The sequence below is a fragment of the Lissotriton vulgaris genome, chromosome 4_1 (assembly GCF_964263255.1).
Source record: "Lissotriton vulgaris chromosome 4_1, aLisVul1.2, whole genome shotgun sequence".
In the NCBI taxonomy this organism is placed as follows: Eukaryota; Metazoa; Chordata; class Amphibia; order Caudata; family Salamandridae; genus Lissotriton; species Lissotriton vulgaris.
The window spans coordinates 1,746,152,158-1,746,169,838 of NC_141691.1; the positions used below are offsets into that span (position 1 = coordinate 1,746,152,158).

Here is a 17,681-nt window from a genome sequence, read left to right on the forward strand (position 1 = left end):
TTCTATTAAAATTTTGCCTACTATGTATTATTTATTCTACATGATCCTGCTTTATCCTCCCACAATTCCCTTGCATTATGCCTTTTCTCTCTTGGCATCCTGATGCTCAATGGTGTTCCCTCTATTTTGAACTATTCACTGCCTTGCTTTGAAATAAACTTCCTCTGACATTCATATTGGATCTTACTTTTCCTCTTTTAAATATCAATTGAAAGGCCATTTTCTATTTACCTGTTGTGTAACTTAACCATGGCTTTGGCCAGATTAGTTTGTTCTGTGGTTCATGTATTGGTATTGTTCGCTGTTCTTGGATAGTGCTTTGGATAATACATCTATAAATAAAGAAACAATGCATTTTACTCTTCAACTTACTTCTTCAATTCCTTCAGCCCTACTAACTACACACTGCCTGCCATCGAGGCACCACTTTCTCTTCCTCCCTACTCTCACCAACAGACCCCAACATTTGTCTTACAACTTCTATTCCGACTCCTACTGCAACTCACACTCAACACAGCATTGAAGTATAAACTATTCCCAGGTGGCTACAAGCCGGCATACCTGGCTATGTAACACACCTACAATAATTGAATGCTTGGGCCACAGACTTTTAAGATACCTATTGGTCATCAGCCAATGAAGTAACATATTTGTGATAAGATGTTAGGTACCCCTTTTACCCCAAAGTTGAGTCTTGTGACATGGATGATGTGCTCAGGTCCCACTAGAAATAACTTCTAAATATGGTCACCAACATGGGAGTACTACAAGTCACATGGTCAGCCTAGTAGGCACTAAGTTTAACTTAACTTATTTTTTATTATCGTGAATATCATGGTGTCATTTTCATATTTTGTCAACATTTGCAAACATTATCTTTTTTGTTTTATTTCAGGGTCAAGCGATCTCATGTTCCAGTAACAGAGTGCATATTTGAGCTTCCCAACCTAACATTACAGTCCACTAGAGCCCAGACACTACTGCTGCAAGCAATTTGTCAAAGCTGGTCTCATAACATGAGCAATGTAGGTTCTGCTCCCATAAACGAAGCTCTACTGAATGATGTTTTTCACGTTCCAGGTAAGGGTGCCCTAATTCCCTTTGGGAAATTGACATTTAAATAGATTTTAATTTTAATAGATAGAATTTTAAAATGTTAAGTTATGCGCAAATGGGAAAAATATGCTGTCAGTTTTCAGTTTGCTCAAACTGCTGGTTTTTCAGTAAAAGCTAATGAGTGATGCAAGAAACTGGGTGATCGTATCAGGAGGTATGACCCAAGTGTCAAAACAGTGCTGTACACGCCCAGAGTTTTAGGCAGCCCAAACCAATTCTCAATTTTCTGGCAATCTTTGAGGTTGAAGGAGATATCTGGAGAGAGACATTATGCTTAAATCTGATCTTGGTCAAAAAAGAACTGGTGATGTTAGGTTTCGAGTGCAGCCGGAGAATATTCTGAGCAGCCATGAAATAATAGCCTGCATTGCCCCCTAATCTCTCACACTTCCAACTTTCAAGTCTTATTAGTTAACTTTATCAAAGGGCACATACAATATACTGTCTACATCATCCCTGAAATCACGGGTCCATCCTTTTTTGTCGACACATCTTGGCTACAGGAAAGCCATGTATTAAAAACGTGCATTATATCTGATTAAGTATTTCCAAATAGTGTACAACATTTCCACTTTTATGCAAACATGTAGACCCCGGCACATACGCGCCAGTTTGAACACTGGTCTCCTAAGCTGTTCATATCAGATTCAGTTCAGATATAACAGGTGTGAAAGATTTTAAGTTTATTGGGATCCACAATGTGTGGGCTGGATTGGTGCACTAGAGATCAAATATATGCAGCCTAATATCTATATGAGAGGTCATATCCCTAGCCAGATTGTCATTTGCACCAGACACTGCATCATCCATACTTTTGGACAAAGGGAAACAAAGTAATAATTTGCATACATTAGCAGATTGACACATAACACATTAAGTTTACAGAGTTCCATGACAAGTCTTTCCATCTTTAATTAACTATTCACCATCTGGGCCAAAAAGTATGGATGCTGCAGTAACAGCTTTAGCTCTTACAAACCATTGAAGACCAAGTATGAAGCAAGAGCAGGGCTGAAGATTTTCAATTTGAAGTTATGACTATAACACAGCTGCAAGCACAAGGGGAGATAGTTTCATTTGATGTTCAGAAAAAACGGGCCCATGTGCTGGATTGAATACTATTTATTTATTTTTAATATTTGTAAAGCGCTGCATATACCCGTGGGCGTCATGGCGCTAAAAACCAATATTAACTAAGGAAATGTGAGGGGATAGACAGTTAAATAGAACAGATGTGACGGGAGGGAAAAAAGAGATTAATGAGAGAACAGCCAGGTTTTCAAGAGTTTGCGGAACTGAAGCAATGTTATGATAGCAAAGCTTAATTACAGAACATGACAACCTATATAGAAATCAGTTGATTTTACAAACCTTCAGCCTGAATTATCAGGCAATTCACCTTGCACCGGACCGCAAGCAACACAGGAAGCACATTTCAACTGCATTGGGGATTATGAGTAAGATATAATTTACTGTCTGCTAGTTTTCCATGACCACACATGACCAACCACTGGTATTGCACTATCTTCCCACAGAAAATTACAGGGGTAGAGAAATGAAATCACACATAAAGGAAATAATGTTAGATTAAAATACATTATTTTAAATAGTTAACAATATGAAGAAATATAATGTAACTGAAAAAAACTATAAAAAAATAGTACATATTATTTAATTATAAAACATTTTATTCCCTGTATTGACTTTAAAAATTAACGTAGCAATTGTTTTGAAGGAAAGATAACAAAACAAATTTGATTAATTCCATAAACCACTTTTAATCATTAATGCATAAAACATTTGTTTTGTTATTTTTTCATTAAAACAATTTTTACATTAACAGCTATTACTGCATCATCCATACTTTTTGGCTTAGATGGTGAGCTTGATTTCTGATTAAGGTTTGGGATCCATATGAGTTATTATCCTCAACCAAGCATGTTTGATGTATAGTTAATTAAAGATGGAAAGACTTGTCATGAAGCTCTGTAAACTTAACATGTGTTATTTGTCAGTCTGCTAATGTATGCAAATTATTACTTTGTTTCCTTTTGTCAAGGTTCGATGTCATCTGTATTTGCACTGTTGCATATTTTGGGGCCAATTACCATGTCGGGCAGACTTGCGTCCGCCCAACACCGTCTCGGAAACAGGACCAACAGACCTCCGATCGGCGGTCCCAATCGCCTGATTAGGATACGACGAACACTGTTCGGTCGCATTCCGACATTACCCTATAGAAGCATGTGTTACGGCCGTAATTCGACCGTAGTAAATATTCCCATAGGTAAATGGGAGGTGGTGGTAATCCCTGCACCCTGTGGCAGGCACCGAAGGGCGCAAGGGAATGGGGGCCTTGCTAGGAATGACCAGCCGGTTTCAATTTCGACCAGCTGAATCAAAATCAGCCAGTCGGAATTGAAACCAATTAACCTGAGGTCGTACGCCTTACGATCAACATTGTAATAGGCCCCTTTATGTTTTGGGTACCTTTTTGTACTGCTAACTCTGCCAGCTCATCACTTCTTTATTGTTTCTATTCTTTCTCGTTTAACATCCAGTAACTGCCCTAACCAACTGAGAGTACCGAGCACATAAGAATTATCTCAATTAATTGTGCACTGGCCATATAGCTTTAAACAATCAAGGGTCAATGTTATAATTAAATATGTGATGGTTCTGTATTACTCGTGGTGATGGTGGGGGAAAAAGAGGAGCAAACCGTATGTTTTTCTGAGGGTAATGTCTATCTCTGTGTTGTAAAGTCCAGTAAAATTCTGTTCTAGCATACAATCCAAAAACAGTATTGAAACAAAATAAATATAAAAGAGTCATTCTAAAAGACATTTATTGTAGCATCCCCAATTAATATGCTAAATATAGGTCACTAGTTACAGCTCCTTGTTCCCTCGGAAATGTCCTGAGTACCAAATATATTCTTTGGTTTAGTTCTTTGCTCAACCTAATAGTAACACTCCTTTGTAAGCATTACATGTGAGAGATAAACAACTTGCATACAAGTACAATAGCCTCATATTATGTTACATTTGTTACTATTTGAAATTAGTAAAATATGTGTAAATTGTTTGTTATCTGAAGGTATTGTGTTACATATGTTGTTATTTGAACTGCTGGGGCCGAGTTGTTTATGTAGCACATCATATGTTGTTATTTGAACCTTTGGGGGAGGGTGGTTATTGTCATATGAATTGTGTGTGAACGAGCAGGAGATGGTGCTGAGAGCATAAGTAGTGGGCATGGAACGTTCAACTGATTCATGTACTTGGAGCCGTAATTGAGGGGTTCTACTCGACTGAAGAATCAATATTTGGAGCATCAACGTTGTGGACTTATCCTCATAATTTATTCCGTTCTTGCTTCCATGTGGCCAATCAAAAGCAATTGCGTTTTTTTAAGAATCTACTTGAGATATTATTGAGGGCCATTATGTCTGTTTTTTACCTCCATATTGTGCAATATTTTAGCCTACATTATGGGCATTTGTGGCCAGGCGATTGATATCCATAATTAGACGGAGAGTTTGGGCATTGTATTGTTATGTAATTGGCAAGATTGCAGTATGGCCCTTGCATATAATATGTCTAATGCTCAAAACATTACAGACGATTGGTCACAATGATTCTCACTATAGCAATATCTCTGCCCACTGCAATATTCTATTCAATATTGTCAGTTTTGCCACACCCACACAAAATTAGAAATATTGCATCTTCTTGGCCTTACACACTACAGTATAATAAGGCTTTGGGAGGAGATAGTATGTCCAATATATGGAACAAGCAATAGTACCATGTATTCTTCCATGATCCGATCGGTCTCTCCTTCTGTATCTTCTACTTCCACGTGCCCATGTAAGGAGAATTCACTGAAGTAACATCATAACCAAGGCCCTTAAAAAGACCACATTTTAAGTGTTTAGATCGTTCATCATTAAATAGATTTGCGAATGGCTAGACTCACCTTAACTTCTTAATATTTTACAGAGTTCTTTCCCCAGTCAAAGTAAAACTGACATTTTACTTTTGATTCAGTTCGGTTTAGTCAGTTGGGTTTAGCTTGATTTATTTTTAAACCAGAGACACTTAAGAATGCTCCAACTCCTACCTAGAAGTTCGTAACTGGTATTTCACATCACATGAATGATATCATCAGGAACTGTGACCAGTTTATTCTAACCCTGTGGCATTTCAAATCCGCCGAAGGATTTACTTTGCCTGGTTGTCAGAACAACCCACTCCACTGCTAGGAAAATAGGTAGAGGCAATGAACATCCTTTATGGGAGTCACTTTCTGGTCGTGACAAAGAGATTGCTTATCTTCTTGTGATGAACAGTAACAACACCATGCATTAAATGTCTGTTGATTAATGATGAAGGCTACTTCATGTACGATATTCATGACTGGAAGCTGGTGACCAAGGTTTTCAAGCACAAAGTTTTGATTAAGAATGGACGTAGGAAGGACCATTTTTTGGCTCCTTGTGTGTCTTAAGCACTAGAATGTTTCTTGACTCGGCTATTAATAGTTTAATCATTTCTAACTTTTAAAAATTATTTAAAAATTTAGATAATGCTTTTGTTAGTGTTTTTGCATGCTTTATCAGTGATGACTGAAAGGCCATTTGACTTACTTCTTTCTCTTTGGAGGTGCCAATTTCACTTTATCTGGTGAGGTTAAGCATCAAATAGCTTCAGTGGATCCGGTGACAGTGAAAGTATACATGTGCAACAGCTGAATACGACTCAGCACTTCCCAGTATCCAAAATATGATAGTATTATTCATAATTTCGCTCACCCGTTAAAATACATCTGCTTTGCTATATGATTTATTTTATATATTTGCAAATTTGAACTCTCTTCAGCCAAGAGAATACAATTTGTTTTTTAGGTCTCGGCCTGACGTAGGCAGCGCATGCGCTGCCTCGTCATACAAAGCTTTTTGGAAACGATACGATTCCAGCGTGGACGCGGGGGAGACAAACAAGAGAAAAGATGTGCACGCGGGGATTGGATGCTTTACTGGCGGCATGATACACAGGGGATTTTTTCTCTCGCTGGCAGTAAAGCCAGTCCCCGTGTGCACATCTTCTGTCCCTCCCATGATGGGCCGCACTTGTTGTGTAATTCCTTTTGTTCTGCCAGTCATGCTCTTTGGCAAAGCGACACACTCAAGACGTGGGTTCACCTCAACACCTGAACTGCTGCTGTTAGCAAATCTTTACGTGCTGCCCGAGGCTGAGGGAAAAACTCGGCTAGGGATTTTTTTGAGCTGCATGGCTTCCACTGGGATTTTTAGTGGTATTTATCATTTTGTAGCATTGGATTATTTCGTGGCACTCTAGGCCCTTGAGGCAAGACATTTTTTTTTTTGCTTGGGTTGCTGTTTAAGGAATTTGGGGCCCGATGTAGGTGGCCAATACCGGTCGGAAACGGCCGAATTCAGCCGTTTCCGACCGGTATTTGGCCTTTTGAGATGTAGGGGACCTTTTTTTGTACGATTCGGTATTTTACCAATTCGGTAAAATTACCGAATTTGAAAAATACCGAATCGGTAAGTTTACCGAGTTTTAAAATTCGGGATGTAGGTGGGACTACTTTCAGTCCCACAGGCCCTTCAGATTCGGTATTTTAACACCCAATCCAATTGGGTGTTAAAATACCGAATCCAGGTGTGCATGCACATGTGTGCATGCACACCTATGCCATGTGACAGACAGACATGCCCTTGGGGCATGTCTGTGTGCCACATGGCACACAAGCCAGTATTGGGGGTGCTAGAGGGTGTCAAAGTGACACCCCCTGCACCCTTGCAGAAATCGGTAATTACCGAATCGGTAAATACCGATTCGGTAATGCCCATTGATTCCTATGGGCTTCAATGCCCATAGGAATCAATGGGCATTACCGATTCGGTATTTACCGAATCGGTAAATACCGATTCCTTCCGATTCGGTAATTTTTAAAATAAAATTACCTACATCTGCCCTTCTCTTTTTTACCACTTCTTAAATACCGATTCGGTATGAATCGGTATTTATGAAGTGGTAAAAAAGATTTACCTACATCGGGCCCCTAGTGTGCAGTTTTAAACTTTTGCTTGGTCTGTTTATTGTAACTGAAATCAGCTACTTTGACTGTTTATGATTTTCATGCCGTCCATCCAACGCTTTCCGAGGGAGCTCCCACAACTATCTCCCCCCGCATGACAAGGTGCAGGCGCTGCTGAACTTGTCCCAATGTTTGAAAACGTCATCGGGACCATTGCAGTATATGTGAGTGGGGCCCAACTTCTTAGCAAGGTGGACACCGTCCACCCTATGAAAATGGTGAGTGGAACCGTCAACACGCGTATACCTTTGAACTGTGCCATGCGTACAGGCTCCCTGCATATACTTTTGCATACAGGCACACATTGATAGAGTGATACCTGCACAGAGGACACGCGCCAGGCGGGTAGATGGGTGTATATCTGGTGCTCAGAGTGGATGCAAGTGTAATCCACAAGTGGAAGTGGCCTAATGTGCATCCCGAAGACCAACAGGGCCTGGATGGGGGGCAAATCGTTCCGCCTTCTGGCGGCTCGTAGTTGGAATACTCTCCCTCTTGAACTCCGTTCGGAGCCTACGGAGGCTGTCTTTCGCAGGGAACTTAAAACATACTTGTTCCCAAGGTGTTAGATGCAATAGGTTTGGGATCTGTATTGGGGGGTTGCTGAGGCCACTGAATAGCGCGGGGGCACACTGGTTAGTGTAACCAGGCGCTGTATAAGCTCAGAATTATTATTATTATTTATTAAGATCTTGTTAGCGGTCTTGCAGAGTAGCAGAGTAAATCAGTTTTCAGGTGTACAGTGGCGCGTTAGGACCAGTTCAATCTTTGCCTGCTCCTTAAGCCACGCCCACTGCGGGCCTCCAAACATGTCTGTGTTCACTTAGCCCAGCAGACCTCCATGTGCACATGCCAGCAGAATCATACAGCTGTGGGTGAACGCTTCCATCACTCAGCTGGTAGCATTCAACAGCCTGGGTCCTCTCCCACCAGTCGAACTTGACTGTCCTCGCACAGTGAGCAACAAACGTGGTGGAATGGAATACGATTCAGAGTAATACCCAGTGGCAGAGGTTAACTGTGACCCTCGCTTTGGTTTTCTCAGTGGGACCTATAGCCGACAAGCAGGCCCTGACGAGGTCCCGGAGCTCACTTTCTCATGGGGTTCAAGTGGCCCCTCACAGATGAGGACTAAAAAGTCCTAGGCGCTATATTTGGAACACCCCCTTCTATCTGTACGTCCTTAGCTTTTAAGGGCAGGTGCAGCCTATGAGGTGCACTGTTTGAATAGAGGAGTGCCCTCTTCTCTCAGGGAGCCGCCCGGTGGACTGGTGTCTTGGAGAGCTCTTTGTCCCCAGATGGCAGGCGCCCACCCCCCTCTGCATGAGTGTTGTCTGCCTTGGACTTCCTTTTTATCGCTCCGCCTCTCATCTGCCGGTTCTCTCTCCGCTTTAGGTGCCCGCCCAGACCCCTTTTAACCCACCAAACACCTCTACACTCTTGATAATTACTTTCAGGTATAGAGTACTTGCACTCCTTCGGTTTGAAAGTGAGTGTCTGCATTCCTCAGCAGAGTTTTAGTACAGTGGGGAGGGTGGTCTACCGCCACTGCTCATTGGCCAATAGGTACTCTGGGATAGTGAGTACCGTCACTGCTCATTGGCCAATAGGTACTCTGGGATAGTGAGTACCACCACTGCTCATTGGCCAATAGGTGAGTGCCCGCTTTTATTTCTGAGCCCTCGAGTTTTCAGGGCGCGTGTTGTCTCAGTTGATGTCAACACACGGTGTGTGTGCCCTCTTTTATTTCTGAGCCCTGCTCGTGTTTTTAGGGCTCGTGATCTCTCCATTATCGTGTGTGTGTGCCCTCTTTTATTTCAGAGCCCTCGTCGTGGGTACAGCCCCATACTGTGCTCCCGCCACTTGCGAGTTCGCTGGTGACACCCTCCTCTCATGGTTTAGGTGATGGGAGTTGAGGGGTGTTCTTGTAGTGGGGGGACACAGGGATGGGCATTACACTGGTGTGGGAAGGGATCAGGAGCTCAGTCTTGTATCGGATGGTTGCTGGTGGCCTGGATGCAGCTTGAGGGCAGGGATTCAGCCTTTATTTGGGTGTGATTTCAGTCACATAGTTATCCAGATGCGGCGAAGGGAGCGCATAGGAACCCAGGAGAGCTGGACACTATAGAGTATTGGGCCTTATAAGCCGGGAAAGTGTCTGGAGCACCTTTCGAGGGAGCCACTATACCTTCTCAATAGCAGGCTTTCTCTGTCGGTTAGGTATTTCGGTCTTAATGGTTACCGACTTGAAGAAAAGTAGGCTCTTGATTTCCCAGAGTGGCTCATGTCCATTGTTCAACATAGACTCTACTAGCAGCAGCCCATACATCCGGAAAGGATGACGGCCAAAAAAGTGAGATTAGGTCGTACATTATTCACCGGACAGTATACCAAGCCAATCTGCTGAGGAATAGAGCTCTTCATCTAGCCATACTTAATGCATTAAAAATTATATAGGTCTCGCCTTTCATCAAGTTAAAGCCATTTACTTTGTTATACAATACCATTAGCAAAGCAAATGGCTTTAACCTAATCAAAGGTGAGACCTATTGCATTTTCAATGCTTGTTTTTTCTGTTTCGCTGCCAATCAGGTTTTTGTGTATTTTTAGGTTTATGATTTATTTGTAGTACTACTGGCCGTTTTTTTCAGGTCTCGCCTAGGCAGTGCGCATGTGCTGTCTAGGAGGGCCTTTAACCACCGGTCTTCTAATTTTCAAGCACACACTCGGGCTTGTGGCGGCATCCACCTTGCGTGAGCGAGCAGCGGCGCGTCACAAGCACGAGTGCAGTACATGAAAATTAGCAGACTGCTCTCCCAAGCGCGCACTCACACGAGCTCACCTCCTGCTGCCTACCTCATCTCCCTCTCTCTCCTCACCCACATGCCCCAGCCACTCACTCGCTCTACCCTCTCCGTCTCCTTTTTGCTTGCCCACTTATTTTTTTTTACTTCTTCGATCTCCCATAGGTATCACGCTGCTCACGTTCGGTCGGCACATATATAGCCCCCAATCACAATTGGGATTGTGCTATTTTCCACCTTCTGCTTTATCATTTCCAGAAAAAAAATGCTTCTCGATCAAATTAATAGAAACATATAATAAAAAGATGCGCTACAAGTGGTACAGCGCCGCGGAAGGCACTTTATAAATGTAAACTGCCACCTTTCAGTTGGTGTTTGCTGTTATTCAGTATTATTGATGTACTGAGAGCCACTGGAATAATGTGTCAGGTATGGCCAATCATGCCTCGAAGTTGAGTAAATTATGCTGCAAGAAAAGGCAAAATGCTTCGTAATACAACACACTTGGACACTTGCAGTTCCACTGTAGTATCATTAGCTATTGGTCAAAGACACAGCCCTTGGTGCTCCATTGGGGTTCCACTGCCACTTTGCAGGCTCATGGATTAATGGGGCAATCTGTGGTGCTCCAAAAAGTTCGACTCCAGCATTGTTGGCTATTGACAACAAGCAACAGAAACCAGCATTCTTGCTTGATTCAAGCTCTCTACTTTACACATTAAAAATTAGGGCGCATATAACAACAGCTACTTTTATGTATATTTGCACCTTAGTTGATAACTGCGCCGGCCATTGCCCCTTTGCCAGGCACCTTAATACACCATAGAAACACGCTTATGAACACAAATTGCAATGCGGGGAAGTAAGGAACAAACGGAGATCAGCTAGCACAGGATTATATACATGCGAGCCCGCTCATTTTATCAGCCTGCCAGTGTCAATATAGGCACAATAGATATATGTATTTCAAACTTAATCCACCACTTACTTTACTCTCCTCCTTTTTGTTTTTTACATTTTTATGTCTAATCTTTGTAATAAACACTGGTCCAATTTGTGCAGCGCTTGCATCACTTCGGACACTGCTGTACTTTTCACTGCGCTTTGTTCTGCAGTACGTTTACCTTTTTGAGGCGCAGACACAACCGTATGTTTTTGAAATTATTTAGGTGCCGCTGCACAATGCTTAGCTGTCACAGCGCTTCGTTCTTTAGTGCGCGGCTACAACGGTATACGATTGGGGTTGTATGTTTCAAGATGTAATATATGTTTTGTGCGGTGATATATTCACCGGACAGTACAAATCTTTCCACCAACTTTTGTTTCCCGGTAGGTTTGCCCTTTTAAAAGCGCATATACGAGCATATGTTTTTTACACTGCTCAATTTTTTACAGTGCTTTGTTTTCCCATAGGTTTGTACAGACGTGCCCACATGAGCATATGTTGTTTGCACTGTTTAGGTGCCGCTGGACACTGCAGAGCTTTTCACAGCGCTTTGTTTTCTGGTATGTTTTTTAAGATGCGCTTACATGAGCATATGCTTTTTGTACTGTTTAGAGGCCACTGGACACTGCAAAGCTTTTCACAGCACTTTGTTTTCAGGTAAGTTTTTCCAGGTGCGCACACACGAGCATATGTTTACTTACTATAGCATACCGTTCAACATTACTCACATATAGTTTCTAATGGCTCATGCATCTCACTCCAATACATCCCTTTTATCCTCACAACAAAGCTTTCTCAGCACATTTACATACGACTAGACATCACCACACCATCTGCATGCCCTTCACACCATCTCCACACATTTCCGCAACACCACTTGTCATACTCCTTTATTATTCCAAGTAGATAGCTATCTTTTATTGCTTACTTGTCTACTTAAAAAGATTAATAACACTGCAGATATAGGTGTCAAAGAAACTATCTGCAGATATAGGTGTGAGACCACCATCACTGTACATATTGGTATAGGATCACCGTCTGCAGATATGCATTGATAGATCACTTTCACTGCAGATATAAGTGTGAGATCGCTATCACTGTAGATAGTGGTGTGAGGTCACCATCACTGCACATATATGTGAAAGGTCACTATCACTGTAGATATTTATGTGAGTTCACCATCTCTGCACATATAGGTGTAAAATGATCATTACTGCTGATATAGGTATGAAATCACTATCACTAAGCATATATAGGTGTGAGATCGCCAACATCACTTACAAGTGTGAAATTATTGTCACTGCAAATATAGGTGTGAGATCACTATCTGCAGATATAGGTGTGAGATTAACATCACTGCAGATATAGGTATAAGACCACTATCACTGTAGATAGATAGTTCCAACATTTTCAGTATTCAAGAGTTTAAGCTATTATCATTATAAATGACAATGCCTTTTATTTATGTTTTCAAAACAAAAACACAAATAAAAGGCATTGTTATTTACAATGTCACTAGCTCAAAGTGGTGTTAATGCTAGACTTATTGCATAGCCAATAGGTCTCGCCTTTGGGACCTTATAAGTGTTTAGTTGTCCAGCACAATATCCTTGGTGCAACAACATCAAGTGTTGCATGGCTAAACACTTATGAGGTCCCAAAGGCGAGACCTATTGGCTATGCCAATGTTTGTTCAAGTTTCTGACAGACTGCAAATTCAGTTTTTGTCTGGCTGAAACTAGGTACATATACACTCTTCTCTTAATATTTATTTGCTTCTCAACTAGTGCCTCATAAGGCTTTCTTCATATTGTGGTCCTCAAGCACCTCAAAACCTCCATTACCTTTTTCTTTGTTACTTGATTGGAGTACGTTGTACACAGATCCATGCTGGGCAATACTCTGTGAATGTGTTTGGGTCTCTGTCCCATTTTTCTATAGATTTGGGCATGTCATGGGTAGCTTACAAAGAAATGTTGTCCTGTTTAACATCATACGATGTGGCTCATGGTAATTACACCCTGCCAGACACATGGCGTGTTATTAGCTTGGGAATGTCATAGCCCTGGACTGTTGTGGCTATGAGCTTTTCTCCTTTTTTTAACCTACATTTCACCTCTCTACTAGTAGCTGGTCTGAGAGTTTGTCATTGTATGGAAATAACCTTCTGAAATACGAGACTTTGGCATACCTTGCACCATGCTTTGAAAAATTTCACTGCCTTTACATCTTTGTAATTTAGCACAACGTACATTAAGAAGTCTGTGCTGGATTCCCACCTAAATTTCACAAAATGCCATAAATAGACCTATATGTAACAGGGAGGTAGGTCCTGGGACGTAAGGTCAGCTGGCCCATCTATAATATTTTGAAAAAAATGAGAGCTGACCATAAATGTACCTATAGCAATTATTCTAATTTTATCCTCCTTTCATCATACTTAATACAATATGTTTGTGTTTAGCATCATATCTGAGTCTAATTCTTTTATCTTGTGAAGTGAAGGCTTAGTAAAAGCCTTCTTTCGAAGGATTGCCCTGATAAGGTACTATTCTTTCCTGGTCACAGATATTCTCACCTTCTCACTAGTTTGCAAATGCCTTAACTAAATAGACAAAAACAGATGTAGAGACATAGCAACATGGGACCCGATTATGATGTTGGTCGGAGATCCCTCGGACCGACATCATCGCGGAATCAGGACGATGCACACTTACATTTCCCTATGGGAGCGTGTGCTATGGCCATATACCGGCCGTACCACAAGCTCCCATAGGGAAATGGGAGGCTGTGTTCATCCCTTCACCGCGTGGCAGACACACGGTGCAGGGATGAACAGGAGGCACCATAGGGGCCCTCTCGGCACCCAGTCGGAAACCGAGCAACATAATCCCAACGCCAGAAACGCCATCCATTGGGTTTACGAGCCAGCTACCGACTGGCCGACATGCTCCTTGAGCCTGTTGGATCCAGCTGGACTGACTGGCCGGTTTCAATTCCGACCGTCTATATTGTTATTAAGCGGTCAGAATAGAAACCAAGGATCTTGATCGGTAAGCCTCCGACCTAAGGTTGGAGGTTTTCCGACGGAGATCGTAATAGGCCCCATAGAGTGTATTTGTGCAGCTCGCCATCCTCTCCTGGGGGGCCCGTTGGCTCTGTTGACAGATGTTAATTGTTACCCAACTTAGCAGTCCTTATTTTATCAACTTCAGAAGGACGAAAGGCTAAGTTGGTCTGCTGGGATGTGAACCTAGGATCATGATTCAGACAGTGATCTCTGCAGTGGATGCATTAGTCCACTGAACCACCAGACATGTTGCCACCAATCTAATTTTAGCTTGCCCCTCAGCGCATGCAGTACTTTGGAGTAGAGAAGTGTGGCTCAATGATTAGAGCAGCAGACCCTGATGCAGAGGTCTAGCCCGGGACCAGGGTTCAATTCCCCGCCTCGGCGGGTCTTGGGCTCAAAAATTCCACGGACCTGATAATTCTCGCCTCGGTGCCTATTCCAATCATGGAGTCCCACTCTGCAACTCTGGGCAATAGCTTGCTTAATCTCCACAACGGCCCCCACAACACTAGGGATGCCTGGCCTCCACCTTGGGGGTGCCCAGGAGTGGACGCCTCACAGGGAAAGCCAGGATGGGTTCCACAGCGGTATTCGTACAAGCGCCTTGAGACCCTTGCGAGTGAATAGTGCGCTATACAAGTATCAATTTACATTACATTACTTTGTATTGTAAACTAGCCCACCTGGCCCTACCTCATGGCTCGAGGCCTCTCCTGTGTCTATTCAGTGTGTAGTTCAAATTCTCAGAATTGGTCTTTCAGCTCACAGAAGACATGGAGAGGTGTGGCTGTGAAAGGTCATGCGGGAGTGCTGATACAGTTGTGTGCCTTCCACAAAATATACACACTTCTGACACTGCACTACCTGTACACACCTACCTTCATCAGTAGTATTTTGATACTTCATAGTATTGACCAGTGCACAACCTGCATACACAGTATGTGAAAAGAAAAAAAATAATGCAAGAATGAACACCCAGATTAGCTCAGTTACTCATTTCACGTAATGAAACAAAACACACACTTCTGATCGTCCCTAAAAGTCTGCACCACATTATTTTGAGGTTGTTGGTCAAGCCAAAGTGTGGTTCTTTCAATGTTAATCTACCTAATTACTGACTTGACCTCATTCAGACTTTTAATGCAAAGGTTGATCGCACAACTCCAAGTGTCACACTCTCTCTTCCATCCTATCCTTCAAAGCCTCTCAACTGCTAGTCCGTGGCAGTAGGCGTGCAGCCTTTGTGAGGCTCATGACAATGCCCAGTTGCCCACAACCCTTGCAATTTATTGTTTTTAGTGTTGGTTTTGTTAGTGTTTTTTCGTTGTTTGTAATATTGCTATTTTTAAGGTCACACCTACTAGTTATACATATTATTACAACCATAGTACAAGGGATAAACATACTGTCTATGGAACGGTGTGCTCCTTTTCTTTTTCTAACTCCATATACTTTTTCCAACTCCTCTTGCTTGATCTGTGTATTTGCACAATGAGCTCTACAGGCTGGGAAAGGTCTGTTGATGGTTGGCGGTCCCTTGCCTACATGCTGATGGTAAGGCCAATTTATATACTCATTGGGAGCATAAACATACCCAACACAGAGTTTGAAGTGCAGGTGATGGACACAGGTGTCGCACATTTATATATGAGGAACTGTGCCTGCTAAATTTTCTATGTTTCGTATAGCATCCAGTGGACTGTATTAGACGATGGTGCCACTAGAACCGCTCCAAAGCTAAATATATGGCCTCACACTTTTTTGTTATTCATCTTTTACACTACATACAGCAGAGTGACATATATACTTTTGTTGTATGGCGTTGTAGGATCCGAATGAATTTTCCCGATTCATGCCCTCATATAGGTACAATTCACATTGCCCTAATATAGGCATAGAAATCATTCCCTTATTTAGACATAGCCCATGCAGTCCAAAAACAGGCATGGCTACTTCCACCCGTACCAAAACGTCACAACAATTTATTGGATAATCGGCTTAAGCAGTCAGGGACCTCCCCTTGCTTGAATATTGATTTGTTTAAGAACTCATGTACTTTACAAAGAACTACTATTCCCTTGGGGTTCTTTACTGACGTTATTATGCTCGACTTTACGTCAAGCTAAGCATCTTCAAGATGTAAATATGCCTTCACTTGCTCTAGCAAGACACAGTAGTTCGGAGCAGTTCGACTATCTACTTGCCCGACGCAGCTCGCTACAGCAAGTGCCGAAGGAAGCCGACCCTCCAGCTGACATACTGATCGAGAAGCTGCATTTCTCTCGGCGAGAATCCAGCTCCAGTGTTTCCAAGCTCCCCTTGCGGGGTGTTTGGAAATTGAGTTCCAAGACAAGAGATACCAGACCTAACTCATTCTAAACTAAAGGTATAGAGCTGATTAGAACCTAAGAGAAATCTTGGATAGATTCTTGGCAAAGAAAACTAAACCTATGCTACACCACACTTACTTCTTCCCTCGTACTAGACTTAGGTTAGGTACATTGGTGTAGGCCTATTTTAGAAGCACCAGTTGAGTACTTTTAGTCATTATTATTTATGTATGTATTTATATATGGTTAAGAAATCATACAATGCTCTTACAGTATTATTTTATGATATTGTTCTCGCTGTAGGCATTATACTTTGCAGTCTGCATTGCGATTATAGCAGTTCACTTTACTTGCATGAGAAAGACGACTGTTCAATAAATCTCTTTATTGAAAACCCCAGTCTCTCTATTCTCTCTGCATCTCTGTTGAAACGAAGCATGCACGATTGACTGAGTGAAATATTTATCTATTGTTTTCGCGACTCTAGAGATACAATTCTTATTCTTGGGAAACAAAGTTGTGATGTTTATGCGGTTGTCAGAAACTAATCCCTTCTTGTGAATTCGAGAAAGTTTCTAGTGACCTCTGAGCTAGCTGGCACTCACTATTAAGTTTAATGTATTCGATAGAGACCTAGTCGACCTCAGTCCTACGTCTAAACTATAGGATATATTATTCCAATGCGCAGAGCCTATTGGGAATATAGGAACTACACTACTCTTTGGTCCTGAAGAATGCCTATAACTTTCTTATTCTTAAATGGCAGTAACATGTTGGCCATGTGAGAGGGTAATATCTGTATCCCTATTTCACTTTCACTTTTTAACCCTATCCACTGGAGGCACCAGAATAAAGTTTTTCGCCCACCAGGAGATAGTTTTACTCACATTTTCTTTGCACTGTGCCCCTCACTCTGCCCACATAGTGCTTCCCATGCTTTAGAACACCCCTGCTCGGTGCAGAGACAGAATATTGAGTATAAAATATCGAGTATCAGAAATATTGAGTCATCAATATCGTGGGTCAGAAATATCGACAGCAAGAATATTGTGGTTAAGAATATCGAATTAGGGTAAGTAATAACGATTATAAGAATATTGAAGTGTTTAATATCGTTTGGATAAATATACTTGTTAAAAAAATAGTTGTTATTATCGTTATGTATTTTAGCAGATATTTGTATGTATGTGATGTATTTTTTTGTATAAGAATTGTTTGTATTTTTAGTCTATGTCTTTAGTAGTTATTAATTTCTTTCAAATGTAATTTTGCGCTTTTAGTTT

General features: G+C 41.8%; 1 protein-coding gene across 1 annotated transcript in view; it reads left to right on the top strand.

Annotated features, from left to right (window-relative positions):
• The window catches only part of VPS13B (vacuolar protein sorting 13 homolog B), a 2,999,480-nt gene that overhangs the window by 565,819 nt on the left and 2,415,980 nt on the right, over positions 1 to 17,681 (top strand). Inside the window, exon 17 of the mRNA XM_086966051.1 lies at positions 896 to 1,080. Within this exon, the coding sequence (XP_086822177.1) occupies positions 896 to 1,080 (185 nt within the window). The remainder of the gene's footprint in view (positions 1 to 895; positions 1,081 to 17,681) is intronic.